The sequence below is a fragment of the Rhea pennata genome, chromosome 1, assembly GCF_028389875.1.
Source record: "Rhea pennata isolate bPtePen1 chromosome 1, bPtePen1.pri, whole genome shotgun sequence".
NCBI lineage: Eukaryota > Metazoa > Chordata > Aves > Rheiformes > Rheidae > Rhea > Rhea pennata.
In genome coordinates, this window is record NC_084663.1 from 43,599,990 (window position 1) to 43,615,740 (window position 15,751).

The 15,751-nt window shown below is 37.6% G+C and overlaps 1 protein-coding gene across 1 annotated transcript in view; it reads right to left on the reverse strand.

Moving 5' to 3' along the window:
- The window catches only part of PAWR (pro-apoptotic WT1 regulator), a 77,834-nt gene that overhangs the window by 18,374 nt on the left and 43,709 nt on the right, over nucleotides 1–15,751 (reverse strand). The window contains exon 3 of the mRNA XM_062584775.1: nucleotides 3,080–3,114. Within this exon, the coding sequence (XP_062440759.1) occupies nucleotides 3,080–3,114 (35 nt within the window). The remainder of the gene's footprint in view (nucleotides 1–3,079; nucleotides 3,115–15,751) is intronic.

The following is a 15,751-nucleotide window of genomic DNA, read 5'->3' on the forward strand; positions in this document are numbered from 1 at the left end:
GTAGCCCCCGTTATAGCAACAGTAGCTTAGAATGGCCAAAGTGAGGCATATCATATTAAGAAAAGCTTAGATAAAGATTAAAGATGAGGAAGTCGATATAGGCTCTTGCTACACAAAGATACTTACATGAAGACGTGCTGTGTCAGAGTTCTCCCAAATATGCTCATAAACATGTCATGTACAAGCACAGTACTGGAGAGTCTGGTAATGTTCTTAATAGATCTTAAAGGATCATAATAGACCACAATCGAGCCAACACTTCCTTTTCAAAATATTTTATGCAGTTTTTCTTGCAAACACAAAGGACCTAAAGAAATTTTTGGGGTGTGAGTAAATTCTGAAGAAAGACCACAATTACAGATTAAGATCCCCACATCAAACGTTCATTTATTTTACTGTATAACAAGGCAGACTCAGTTTGTCTGAGCCAGCCATCACAGAAGTAGAATAACACAACAGCAGCCAGCAGAGTTCATTCGTAAACATGTCTTCTGGTCAATGCGTGTGCAGGGAAACATGGCTCTCAGAATTGTCATATAAATGTTTAACCATGAACTGTTGCATCCATATAAGGCAAAGTAGCTAATATGTCTGATTAAATAGGCAGTAAATTCTGTGCAATTCCTTGAGCCTTTGGAACGTATCGAGAGGACTGCAATTCCACGAGAAGCACACCGCACTGATCTATCTTCTCTGCTCTTGATAAGTCTCTCTTCCCTCTTTAGCGCCAAGAGGCTGAGTATCTCAGCGCACACATGGAAACAGTTGTACCAGAAGGGAGGGAGAAGCTACTAGAACCCTGGGATGGAATCAGTAACCTAGGACTAGAAATCAGAGGAAAACAAAAGATGAAGACAGAACAAAAACTAAACAAAACGAAACAAAGAAATCATGAGAAAGAATAGAGAGAAGACAAGGACCTCAATGATTAAATATGAAGATGTATGAGAAAGTGAGAGAGAAGAAAGGGGGCCTAACTGAACTGGGGAATGGAAACCAGTGAGATGGAAGATGAACGCTGAGATGAAGAGCTGTCACTTCTAGTGAGGGAAAGCTATGGAGAGGGCGAAATCAAATGACAAGGGATAGGAGTAGTAAAGATGGAAGGAAAACAATCTGAAAATTTCTGACAAATAATGCATTCTTCCCTTGTTGTCCATAAGAGAGCAAGAGAGCCAAAGACTTTAGGAAAACGTAGCCTTTTCTCTTTTGTCATCATATGCCTGTAAAGTCTACCAGTCTCATTCTGCCTCTGAAGGTCATCCACAAAATTTTGACCAACTGTAACTACAGCAGCTCAAGTAACAGATTCTTTTTAACGTGCACATTCTGGAAATAGTTGTAATCACACAACTACATTTTCTGTTTCTGGGGGGTTTCTGCAGCATTTGCTACATAGGTCAGATCTACATTACAATGAATGAGAATTACTGCAAAAGAGGCTGTTATCTCTCAGACCTCTACTTGTTGCAGAAGTTGGAAGAGGCAAATAAATCAACAGTTTGCAAGAATAAACAAGGACTTTTGTGATTAAAGCAGCTGAATATTGTCCACAGATACCACGATGACCTCAAAGGAAAATAATATTTGTTCTCAAGATGAAGTTAGAAGACTATTCAATGAGTAAGATACAAGGCCACATACTGAATGAAATACTGGAGAGCAGCTTGCAGCAAGTATGATTCTTCCTACATGTGATGCAAGTCCTGAGGGAAAGAGTTCATGAACAAAGAATGTACATCATATATATATAGATAAAGCAAACCAAACTAACACTGCACAAACAAGTCTAATTTCAGCATTTTCTAGCTTTGGGCTTTCCTAGTTTTGCAATGCTAATCAGAAGAACTAGCTTATCTTCAAGTCAGTTAGGAATGTATAAGATTACTCAAACTTTTATATTTTCCCCCATGCAAACAACTGAGCTTTTGCATATGATGTAGTATAGAATGTGAACACAGTAAAGGTAAGAGTTTACAAAAAGCCGCAAAATACTATGACACACAGCTCAGTATTCTGCAGATACAAATAGCAACAAAATTCTGCACAGGAAGTGGAGCTTGTGTGTCTGATCAATAAGAAACAAATCACAAAACTGTATAGATATCATGAAAATAAGTCTACACATTCTCCTATGACGAAGTGATTCCAAAAAAAACTGCAGCATTAAAAAGCATCACTGGACCATGTTTCTGCGAACCCAAGACAGTATTGTGGCACAAAAACAGAGTATTGAGCTTAAGCATAAAAGGATAGATGCACAAGTTTGAGGAGTGGATGATATACTACTGAAGAGTACCTAACTGCAGGTGCTCCTTGCAACTACCTCTATAATAAGGAAATATATACAAATGAATACAAATGAATTCATTTCACTGAATATAGGATATCAAAAAGACAACACACTTATGTGTTGAATAATATTTAGACAAATGTTTTATTTCAGTTGTCATATTTCAGCTCCTATGTTACCATTAAATTTTTGCAATAATTGTGATGGCTGTGTCAATATTAATTCCGTATGGGCAAAAATTTCATACTCTGGTCAGGTGCAATGAAAAATTTGAAATGATTTTCTGACTAATGAACTTGAGCCATGCAACATCTGGCTAAAAGACAGACAAATAACAAACAGAACAGGACATGCTGTATGGACAGTATTCCCTAAAACTGATACAGTAGTACAACAGAAATCATAGCAATTTCTTTCAGTAATAGCAAAGGAAGCAACAAAATTATCTTCCTAGAGTAGGCTTCAGATGATGGTGGTTCATATACCTTAACAATGAAACATGTGGCTCTGAGGTCATGTTAGTCAAAAATACCAAGTTAGATACTTACTTGGGAAACTGTCCTGCACAAATAAGACCTAGCAAAATACCAGCTGAGTTTATTTTAAAATAATAACATAACATCATTTTTGATAAATTTGCTGTACTCAAAAATCAGCTTATAAATCTACAGTAGTAGTACAATGGCCTGTACTACAAGCACCCAAGATACTTAATCAGCTTTGTATCTGGCAGATCCAAATATGTAAGAAGAATTTTAGAATGCGTGGAGAACGAAGATCTCATACCTTTTAAATCTGCTTGAAGCCATCCTGGAGGAGTCCTAAAGAAAACAAAAAATAATTTATTAACAGTTTTCTTTTATTTGTACTTGCATAATGTTTTACTATCTCATAGAAAATGAAACCTGTAAGACAAGAAAGCAAGATCCATCCCTCAAACTGCTCAGTTTTGCAGTAATTTGCTGTTAGGAATAAATGGAATATTGTGATTACTGTAACCATGTTACTGCTTCTGAAAGGAGCTCAGAACTCTTAAGGACAGCTTCTGGTTACATCTTTAAACATGCACTTTGATAGCTGCTTATCTGTTTGTCAAGGAGTAGCAGAGCAAAACTGCTCTGGACTCTTTCAGCACCACTGCTGTCCTTCTGGCCTGAAGGAAAACACAAACCAGCAGCTACTATAAGACTGAGTCCCAAATCAAGGTATTACACATCACTTGACTCATGGTAACTACGTATGGCTATGCTCTTTCTTTATTTTTCAGATTCCCATAATGCAGTAAGTGGTCATTTTTTCTGAGATTATATACTGTTTTTAATTTGAAAAGTTCCATTATACTCTTATTCTGGTTCTGTAAAGATGGAAATGGAAGCAAAAAGAGTAACAAAAAGAGCACATTTATTCTGTTGCACAATCTGAAAAAAAAAAAAAAACACAAAAGAGAAAGAGAAACCCTAATGCATTAAGTACAAATAAGAAATAGAAAACTCAACTGAAACAGAAATAGAAAACTGCATCAATAATGCTGTGATTGCAGGTCCTCCAAAAAATGTCTGATCACATGGAAAAGTTAAGACACACTTCAACTGATAAAAAGATGGCTCAGATTAGACAGTGTAAGCCTATAAATATTTTTAAGGATGTTGTTGCAAAAAGAACACGAACCAATTATTTTTATTAGTCATATGCAAAATTTCCCCAAGCATCAGTATTAGGAAAAGGGACAGGAACAAATACTTACGGAGTTAATCAACTGAAAAAGATACCTAATGAACTGAAAAATTGCCATTTCTGAAAAAATAATGGCAAAACATGAAATTCTGTCCATTTATGGCACTAATTACAGAAAAGGATGTAATGAATTCTCAAAACAAGATGCAAGAGAGATTCTATCCTCTTTGGAAATCTTTGAAAACATTTTGCTATCTTCACTAATTACTGTCTTTCTAAGCAAAAATTAATTAGATAAAAACTACGATAAAAACATTATTTTATCATGAAGAATGAAGATGGTAAATTTTTTTTATTATAGAAACAAAACTTGATTTTACGCTGCATTTTTTATTTTATGGAACATTTTCAACTTCTGCAATATGTACTTAACATTTTCCTTCTCTAATCTAAGCAGAAAAACAATATCCAAAGTTGTTTAAGTCACAAAAATTATTTAAAGAAGCCCACAAAATGGTATAAAATTGCTGTTTTACCACTGGTAACTATTTTATCACTCATAACAGCATCTGAAAAGCAGCATTTTACAGCTATGAAACAGCAACCTAATCTCACTTCTAAAAGGGCAAAGAAACAACACATTAAACTCTATTTTTAAGGTTTATTAAGGATTATCTTCGAAAGGTCATGGCAATTGATAGAGGCCCCTGAGAACTGAAAGAAAGCAAATGTCACTCTTATCTTCAAGGATGGCAAGGCGGAAGATCCAGGGAACAACATGCAGGTCAGCCTCATCACGATCCCTGCAAAGGAGATGGAATAAACCCTCCTGGAAGCCATTTAAAAACATATTAAGGGCATGAAGGTGACTGGCAGCAGTCAGCACAGATTTATGAAGGGGAAATCATGCCCTCTACAATGAAATGGATGAGGAGAGAGCAGATGATGTTGTTTATCTTGACTTTAGCAAGTCTTTCAACCCTGTCTCCCATAATACCTTCACAAACTGATGAAATATAGACTAGGTAAGCAGACAGTGAAGTGCACTGAAAAGTGACTGAATTACTGGGCTTCAAGTGGCGTGATCAGTTCAGCTGGATGTCAGTCGCCAGTGACATACCCCAGGGAAGGACAGTGGAGCCAGTACTGTCTAGCATCATTAACGACCCAGATGATGGGACTGACTGCACCCTCAGCAAGTTTGCAGGTGATACAAAACGGGGAGGAGAAGCTGATATATCGGATGGTTGTGCTGCCATTCAGAAGGTCCTCAAGAGCCTGAACAAATGGGCAGAGAAGAACCTCACAAAATTCAACAAAAGGAAATGCAAAGTTTTGCACCTGGGGAGGAATAAACCTTTGCCCCAGTACAAGCTGGGGGCCGACAAGCTAGAGAGCAGCTTGGCAGGAAAGGACCTGGGGGTCCTGGTGGACAACAAGTTCAACACGGGCTAGCAATAGACCCTCGCGGCAAAGGCGGCCAACAGCATCCTGGACTGCATTAGGCAGAGTGTTGCCAGCAGTCTGAGGAAGGCAATCCTTCCCCCGTACTTAGCTGTGGTAAGGTGCATCTGGAGTGCTGCATCCAGTGCTGGACTCCCCTGTACAAGATAGATGTGGACATACTGAAGCGAATCCAGCAAAAGGCCACAAATATGATTAAAGGTTTGGAGCATCTATCATATGAGGAGAGGCTGAGAGAGCTGGGACTGTTCAGCCTGAAGAAGATAAAGCTCAGAGGGGATCTGATCCATTTGTATAAATACATGATAGGGGAACAAAGAAAAGATGGAGCTAGACTAAGTGGTGCCCAGTGACAGGATGAGAGGCAATGGGTACAAAATGAAATATATGAAACTCAACTTAAACATAGGAATTCTTTTTTTTTTTCTTCTTAAACTATGAGGGCAAACACTGGAACAGATTACCTAAAGCAGTTCTGAAGCTTCTAACCATGGAGATATTTAAAAGCTGACTGGATACAGTCCTGAACAAGCTGCTCTAGTTGTTCCTGCTTTGGGGGTCAACGAGACCCTAGGCTGGATGAGGGACCTCCTGAGGTCCATTCTATCTTCAGTGATTCTGTGATTCCAGTCTATAACATCTCTATGTTTCACTCTGCAGATTTGCTCCTACCATATCACACTACTTGATAATGTAGACGAAGTCTAAGATGGTTAACTTGTTAATCCCCACCTAATAGCGAATCATGTCAGTGAACAAAGAGATTAGTTGAAAGACTGTGAACATACCAATAAAACTACCTTTCTTTACAGCCATATGTTGTATAAAAGTTCTTAGCAATCATTTAAAATGCCCTGCACTGTTCACTCATGATACTTAATGAAGTCTTCTAATATTGCTGCTAAAAATCTTCACCCCCAAACTATTACATACTTCCTTAAAGCAGTGACTCAAGTATTTGGACCATGAACCAATTCCCAAGATGTCTTTGAGCAGTCATATTAAACATATCAAAAAGCACCTAACTTAAAGCACCATGAAAGCAACAGGATCCCATGGCTCAGGTATCAAACCATGGTCTTTAAATCATAGTTTGGAAAACACTTAACTATTTCTTAATTATAAAAGTATCAATGTAAAGTATACTTGTGACATGCAAAACATTAAGAAAGGAGAAAGTATTTTGTCACTAGGCACAGAAAGGTAGGCATATTAAAGAGAATGCATGGGAATTTTACAGGAAGCATTCACTTCTGTATTTACTCTTCTGGTTAATTTGGGGAAAAAATGCACATGATAAAATCTTTTCACTGAACTTCCTTAAAATAGCCAGGTTTTTCAATATGCAGTTATATCACTGCTTTTTCTTACACTTCTTACAACAGCAGCATCAGAAAGAAGCAAAGCTCAGGGGTACAAAATGGAACTATTGATCTTACTACTTCTCCAACTATTTCACTCCTCCCCTTGCACAAGGTCTGATGCTCAGAGTATTCAATGGGCTGACAACCCAGTAACGCAACAGAAAACCTTTTTGCTTGTATAATTTTCCTCCTCACTTAGTGAGTTGAATGAGTTCAAGGATCTGTTACAAGTCATAGAGCTGGTGCAAAGATGGAAGAGAGGCTTCTTTTGACACCAATGGGCTGATTAGATTAACTTTCCCATCTCTAATCAAAAGCTCTCTTTGCCACTCTTATGTCCAAAAACTGGTAACCAAATTATATTACACTAAGGAAAAAATGCTAGGCATTTAATATTTGATTTGTATTAACAGGACATAGCAATTTATATCATTTCATTATAGTAAACTTTCACCTGCTTTTTTAAAGAGAGGAGACAGCAAGGTCTCCAAAAGAAGGTAATTGTCAATATTCAGATTTCAAGCTTAACTATGCGGTTGTCTGATTTTTTCCACCTGCATTATCCTTTCAGCTTAGCAAGTTATGCAAACACAAATCTAATATCTGGAAGCTTCTAAAGATTTCATTCTGCCCTCTAACACTGCTATCTAGATACTTGCCTATCTGAACTTTTACATATGGAGGACTGCATGGTCTAATTTTTTTTAGCTTTAAGTCAGTCAGCACTGTCTGGCAAGGCAATTTGTCACTGATGTTAAAAAGCCTTTGGAGTTTCAACTGATGCCTTAAGATGCATGTTCCTTGTATATTAAAACTGGAATGCCTTATCAGCAGTATCAGTCACAGGGATTGATGGTGATGGTCTCCATAACATCCTCATTGCCCTGGTAGCCCCAGACAAGTAGTTCAACTGTTACTTTAAACTGGGCTGCAGAAAGACAAACAAGCAGACGTCTGAGTCCAAATTTTACTTGACTGTCCATAGTTACATCTTTTGCCCATGAATTGGGAACTCTGAGCTCTTAAGCTTCTGCAGTTTCTTCTTTTTTTCATACAGTTTTTTTGTTTGTTTGTTTGTTTTTAGGAAAATGCTGAAGTCTTGATGGTATGGCCACACTTCCTGGCAAACAAACTTCTGCACACAGTGAAAGGCAGAATTCACAAGCAAGGAAGAATTTGCACATGACCCTGCAGTCTAGGAAAGTACACATACCCTAGCCTAGGGATCCATGTGTCATGGTGCCTGCCCTATTCCAGGCATCAAAAGGATGTAATGTATATCCTCAAATTCGCCAAGATTTTTCCATACAGTAAATGTAAAAGTATGGTATTAAGTAATTTATATACATACACTTCTGCATTTACCTCAACAGAAAGCTTCCAGAAGTTTGGCAGTACTACTCAGAAAAAACAATTCTTACGAAAGCTGGGAAAGTAAACAAATGCTTAGGAACAAAGTACATAGCAAATGAGATTATTCTTTGCTACAAATGACAGTTGTTAAAACTAAAAAAGGAATTAGCAGAATACTAACTAGTCCTTTTTATCACCTGATCCTATAATGTGTTTTTTATTTTTAATTTTTTAATTATTTAAAAGTAGCTATGAACCAAAAGCTGAAAATATACAGTAATCAATACATAAAACAACTACCTACGACAAACACTTTAATAAACAAATTAACTCCAAACTAATCATTCTTTAAGATGATGATGCAAGCACCAGTGAAATATATTATGTATCTGCTCTCCTACTATGAAAATTTATTCTATATGTTGTCTTATTTATCCAATGGTTGTTTTAGAAACAACTATAAACAACACTGTGTGTCTGTTAAGCAAAAATAGTTTTAAACTTCCAAACTATTTGAAAACTCTTAAGATGAAGCAAACACCTGTTAGAGTTTGAGATCTTGTCCCCTGCACCACTTTTAGAGGCAGAAAACAGGTGGAAGGGAAAGAGAATGGAAGAACATCTCTGCTCCGCAAAGAATGAAAAGCAGATGATTGGGCACGCATATAACTAGTATTTTACAAATCTGATGTATATTCCTTTATTTCGTTAAACTTTGAGCTTTAACCCATGTTTAAAACATCTAATAACTCTTATAAAAATGATTTGTAAAAGTAACTGCTTTATAAGCAATGACCCATTTATTTGAAAGTCTCCCGTTTAAAAAAGGAATGCTGTTTAATGTCTGGGGAAATTCTGAAAGGAAACGTCATTAGTAAAGAAGTAACCCGTAACAATTATGCTAGTGGTTTCCTTCACACTGGTGAAAAAATAGTATTCCCAAAGACATCTAATAACATCAGTTCTTCATGCAGGGTTGTTGTCAAACACTTCAGTTTCAAAACAGTATTCAAAATGCACACCCTTAAAATTACTTTTACTCCTTGAACATGATCGATGACATCTTGCAATACCATTTAACAGTAGAATATACTGTTAAAAATGTATGTGATCAAGCAGTCAACTAATCAAACTACTGCCCTAGTCAAACTAGGAGGTAAGCAACTTCTAGTAAGTCGTCTCTCTGCTCCTGGCTCATCTTGGTATTGCATCTGGCCAATACACAGATAATAAACAAGCTAGTCATCTGGCTTTAAATAAATAGTTGTCTGTGTTTATGAGTGTCTGACAAAGATTTCCAGATGTTAAATCAAGCCTACCATTACAAACCCACTAGTTAAAAAGAATTAATAAACATTGTTTTTAAACATGTACAAACTCTGGAGTAAACTGCACTACGAAAATGATTCACTGCCATTCCCTGGAAGGCTAAAGTTTCACAAACTAATTAGCAGCAACAATCAAAGCAAATTGCCTGTATCAAACGAGACTGCTGGGGTACACTGGTACATACACTTAGGCATAGTACTTGCAGTGTTTTCGAGTTTGACTATACCAGCGTAAACTCAAACTATGGCTGCATAACGGTATTCCTGCAACATGCAAGGTTAAATTTTAACCCAAGTTAGGTCATCAAAACAAATTGTTTTTTCAAGTGTAATCCAAATATGGACTCCCCACAAAGTCTCCTATGTGTTCTCCAAGATGCATGAGGGCACAAATTCACTGTTTGGAGGAAGGAGGCCTATTGCTAGGATTTTTTGCCTTTTTTATATATCAAGGAATGGGTAGAGCCTATCTCCAACCCGCCAATCATGTTAACTCAAATCTCTTACATGAGTCAAATTTTGATTAATTACATCTACTTATTTGTTACACTCAGTACTAATTTACATTGCTATTTCCACAGAAACAGTAGTTACACACACTCCTTCCACAGTGTGGACAAAGTTTCATTCAGATCTTAGAAGTGTGATAGCATCTGGTGCCTGACAACTAAAAGGCAATCTGATTCTATCACCAATGAAGGATAACTACAAGTGTGAAGAGCAGGAGACAGAAGATTAAATACGCCACTTTCCCCCCACACACATCAAAGCAACCCCAAAAGAGAACAACTTTGAGGAGCAATACAGTCACAAAGGTACAATTTAATTTCCACTCCTAAATCTTCACTATTTAAAAAGCGGGGGGATGTTTTTCATGGAATGCAATGTCGATTTTATCTTGAATGGTAATGCTTTCACGACTGGGGGTGGGGAGAATTTACCCTCCCTATTTGCACTGCAACTGTATTTTTCAGAAGCACCCTAAGATGCTTCTAAGTTTGGAAAAGTAGCAAGTTATATTAATGATATAATGCCCTCTCTAACGGTGTAATTTCCAGATCTCTACTTGGACAGAAGACTTGCACATACAAAAACATCCCAAAGGGTCCCTCCCCTTATTCTGCTAGCTGCCAAGACTTTAAATCTAAGATTCATTACATTTTACTTTTTTCTGGTGTAGACTTCCAAGAGATGACCTTAAACACTCTTTACACACCCAATAAATCTCTTTTATAAGCAGGCATTCTAAAAATGAGCTTTTATTTCTAGAACTGTTAAGAAAGCATGAAGTTATCACCACGTATTAATCAGTTACAAAATAAACTGAAACAGGAACCTGGTAAGATCAAACAAAAATACAAGTTGACCTACTGTTTTTAAACAGCTTCACAGCATTTTTTCACATGTTGATCTTCCTCTGACTTCTACTCTTTCAAACTGGAACAACACATTTTAAAAGGCCTTTGTTTAATTTATAGCCAACTGATCTTTTTAAAACATGCCATAGCGAATGAAACGTAACAGAAGTAATAAAATTTTGAGCAGGAAAAGAGAAATTTATGTACCAGAGATTAATATTCAATTGTTAGAACTATTTTCACGTAACAACACTCATAAACTTAACTCCAGATCAGCAATAAAGAACAGTCTCTTTGATGTGAAGCAGATTATTTAGATGAATGCCACCTACAAATGTTTCACAGGGGAAAAGAAGGATATCATTTTTATATACATGCTAAAGAGAGAAAATCTAAACTTAATGGTTTCAAATTTCTGAAATGTCAAATTTCTAAATTGGTCACTTTCTTGGTAACATCATCATGGCAGGTAAGTTTCAGGAAGACATTTATCTAAGTGGAAACATAACAGCATTACAGATCTATACAAGGACAGTTCCTTCTTTAAGAAGGAAAGAATGAGACAAAGTCTAAAGGTAAGTTTCTTAAGTAATTAGATCAATTAATGTGGTTGCCTTCACACATCTTTATCTGCCTTTATTTCCTCCCTTTTCATGTATTTGGAGTAATACCAAAGAGAAGATCTCAAAAGAAGTCATTTTTTCAGACACAGAGTTATGTAAGAATCATTTAGGACAGCACCACAAATTGCCAGTTCCTTAGACGCTTCCTTTGCATTTTCTGTTCCCTTTCACTGGGGCCCACATGGAGTCCATACAGCTCAGATTCCAAGCAGTCTCTTCTACTTCTTGACTATGCTGCCCTTCCAGGAGTAAAGCTATTCATCTTTTTTTCATAAAGGAAAGCTTCTAACAGTATGTAATTTCCCATCACGTGTGTGTGTGGTTCTGGACTGTCAATGAACAACGTGACAAGTAAAAACACTGCAGCTCACTTTACCTGCCACAGCACAGCTTGAATTAAGAACTGCATATCCAAACTGCCTGCAGGTAGAGCCTGGCCAGGTGCTGGCTTCACTCTTCTAGCAATTGGGAGCAATGACGAACATCCATGCCTCTTACTGAATCTGCGAGGACCCAATGGTACCTTTTAGCTCTAGCTCAACCCCAGCCTCACCTGGTTCCTGCAGTGGCCCAGGCATCCCCCCATGCAGTTCGCCCATGCACTGGCCCCACCAACACAGTCATGCCCCTCTCAGAGCCCAAGGGACTGGAAAGCAGGGCTCAAAGATGTCCAGGCCAGGTGACAGAGACTCGCCATGCCTATACTCTAAAGTGCTTGATTCTGGGGCTCCTCCATGCCCCAATGGGGTGCCCCTACAAAATAACAACTTCTTTTTTTGAGCTAAAAGCTTCAGAAATAACACGAGGGATGGCCCTGAGTATAAAATAGGGGCATGCAGTTGGTTTTGAGAATGTAAAGGTGGCAGTGAAGACCTAGGAGCATGATACAAGCAACCAAATCTGGTGTTTTGATGTCCATACTCCTGTGAGGACTCATTCATGGCATGTTATCCTATGAACAGTCCCTGGGTGTGACATAGGAGAACACCAGGCAGTATGAACCAAAATCATGCCAGAAAAGCTTGCTAATAATTAAGCCATAGGCACAATCAGCAGTGCAGTGTTTGAGCTCACTCCTAGGTCCTGTTCTTTTCAGCAGTATAAATGCAGTCAAACACTATTAAATTCTGGTTTCCTCCTACTTTCTAAGCTGTCACATTTATTACATCAGACTATAATCATACAGGGAAGCAGATTCTTTCCCTATCCTTAATCCATTTTGTAAGTGGAACATGCAGCATCTAAACATACAAGCAGGTATCAGTAGCCACCACTATGATAGTCTCCCCCACCACCTTACACGAGACATTCGGCAGGAATCCTTCTGGTCCATGTAGTTTCTTACAGAACTATGTCACAAATTACACAAGTAAAGAGTTATTCATAGATTCCAGCAAACAAACTTTGCTCAACTCCCTTAGGTAGATCTCTTCTCAAATAATTACAAACTGACAGAAAACTGACTGGCATCCTGAATGCTTCTGAGAAGACTCATAGGACCACCACCTCCCCAAACTCAGGAGCATCTCCTCTCCCTGGCCGGTACTTAGAACATCATTAACTTTGCTTCAGACTTGCTCTTGGCATGAGAACAGGATTAACAAAAGTTCTCTCTCTAGAACAAGACAGCAGAGAAGTGCAGGAATCAATACTGTTACTATATCTTACAGAAGCTTTTGGTAAGAGTCAAGCTGTGTCATTTATTTGTACAAGCAGATACGGCACGAAAGGAAGTCCTTCCTTTTTCTTTTAAATAAACCTGCATTTACCCAAGGACTCTTCTTCCACAGAAACCTCAGCTACAGTGTATCGCTACATATAATCACCTTTTCTACTCAAGAACTTTAAGAGAAGACTGGGAGGAGATACCTGATTCCACATAATTTTTGACAGCTGGACAAAATTTCCTTATTTACTCTTTTGCAGATAAAAGAATCTTTTCAAACCAGTATCCAATTTACCAGAGTTAAAAGTGATGCCAGTCCAAAAAGAAAAGCATAAGGGAATGAAAATGAATTCCTTCACAAGGCCCCTGCTGCTCCAAACATTAGTTGGGAATTTGAGAAACTACTTGCTATTCCTTCTGGCCATGTAAAAGCTCCAAACTGGTATAGCACTAGCTAATGCACTCCCTTATACAAGTCTGGAGCATATCTTCATGCATTCAGCTAGGAAATAAAGAAATGGGCTCATACAGGCTGAGCAGCTAGCAGTAACATCTGCAGATGATAATAACAATAAAAAAAATCTTAATGGAAGGCTTACAATCAAACTTAGAGAAACTACAACTAAGAAATCATAATATACACACATTGTTTCTCATTTGGTCCTTACAAGAATTAAAAAGTACTTGAAAGAACAGACCATGCTGAAACTCCTGAAATTCCCACGCATGAGAGAGAATCTAAAATAGAAGTAAGAAGTCTCTGCACTGCTTTGCTGTCACAGATTCAGGCTTGACTCAGGTTTAGTTTTCATGAACTTTTTGAGATGAATACTTAGTGCACAGGCACTGGAAAACTAGTATTCAATTATAAAAGACTGTGGGTTAAATCTAAATGCTTCTTTATTGGGACTGAAATGCACTCCTGAAACAAAACTTTAAGTTTAAACTCCTTAGCCACTGCAGTACATGTCACTGAACACAGATACTAGAAAATGATCATCATTTAGTATTTCTTTCTGAAGAAATGCAAGGTTTGTCTGTCAACGGTAATCAAAGTTATGCTGACAAGTATTAGACACTGAACACAAATCAGACCCTCCGCAAACGGAACAATTTATCTCTTTGATTAATTGTCATAAAGACAAATGTTGATGACTACGTATTAATATTTCTCTACAAAAGCAGAAGTCAGATAACTTAAGGCAGAGATGTCCAACCTACAGCGTCAGGGCTACATGTGGCCTGCCAAAAAAATTTCTTGGGCTTATAGCCTGTTCAAGTCACCTGTTCCCCTCAGGCCTCAAAGAAGTAACTGCCAGTTCTCAGCTTCCTTGTTTTTCAGGGGAAAACGGGGGCTGTGATTTCACTTGTAAGGATTTTTCAAAAATTTGCAGTATCAGTTAGTGCATGTGCAATACAGTTGAATCAGACTTGCTGAGCCTGTGCAGATCTTTTGGGAACCTCAGACTTACTGGACAAGCACAGGTCTGCAGCACAACACATACACACAGAAAATTTTGGCAGCCACCTTACGCTCCCACTACAGTATCGATTACATGGCATTCCTGCTGAGAGATCTGGACTCCGCTGCTTTAAAACTATGGGTCTATTACAAAAAAATTAACTAAAACCTAGCAATTTTATTTTTGCAAAACAAATCATTGTCTTTAAAAACTCTAATTATACTGGCCAAGACCCACTACTCCTGAACTTAGAGCAGTTAGTATTATCAGCTACTTTAAGAGTTTCAATGCTTTTCTTCCGGCCTCCAAAATTATAGACAAAAAGCTTTAGAAGAATACTAAATCTGCAAAGTCAACCGATTTAGAAAGAATTTTGATAACCTTGGCAACTTTCATTCAAATTCCTAGAACTATATGCATCTTGATTTCATGACATCATGAGGTATTTTCCACAAGAGTGCTTACGTACAATACAAAGACAGGATGGTACTCAGTGAGCACTGCTCAATGTTTTGCTTCTGCTTGTTTTTCAAGAAGTGGCCACCATGCTGTGTCTACTGCAACTAGCATACTGGCTTGCTCTGAATACCTGTTCATATTAACACAGATTACTGATGTGAGGGACTGGTCATATATGACCATGGTAAGATTAGATTCCTGTGTCCAGATTTTCTTCATACAGATCACAGGAATAATTGGGGTGTCCCAAGTCATGCCAAGCATTTCAGTTAAGCACCTCAAGCACCAGAATCACTCTGTGAACTGTGCACTGCTTCAAATTCTATGCAACTGCTATAATTTACTTTAAAAACACTACATAAAAAGACCTACTTTAGATGAAATTACATTAAAGTGATCCTTTAATATTTAAGCATCAATGAATTTTAAATTTTTAATCCACATTTATGTAAATATGTTGAGATATACAATAAAAATTAATTTCCTTGTGAGCTCTTCTATTGTATTTACTATTACTGCCTAAGTGCTTTGTAATCTAATGGCTGTTATCGTACCATCTCTGTGAGATGGGTCAGGTTAATTTTCCCCCACTCTACATATAGGAAGTTTAGAAAGAGAAAACCTACAGGAATGTGAGGCATAGAAAATCTAAGATCAATAACATGCAGTAATTTAGCTGTCAGAGACATACAATCTGATCTTGCAG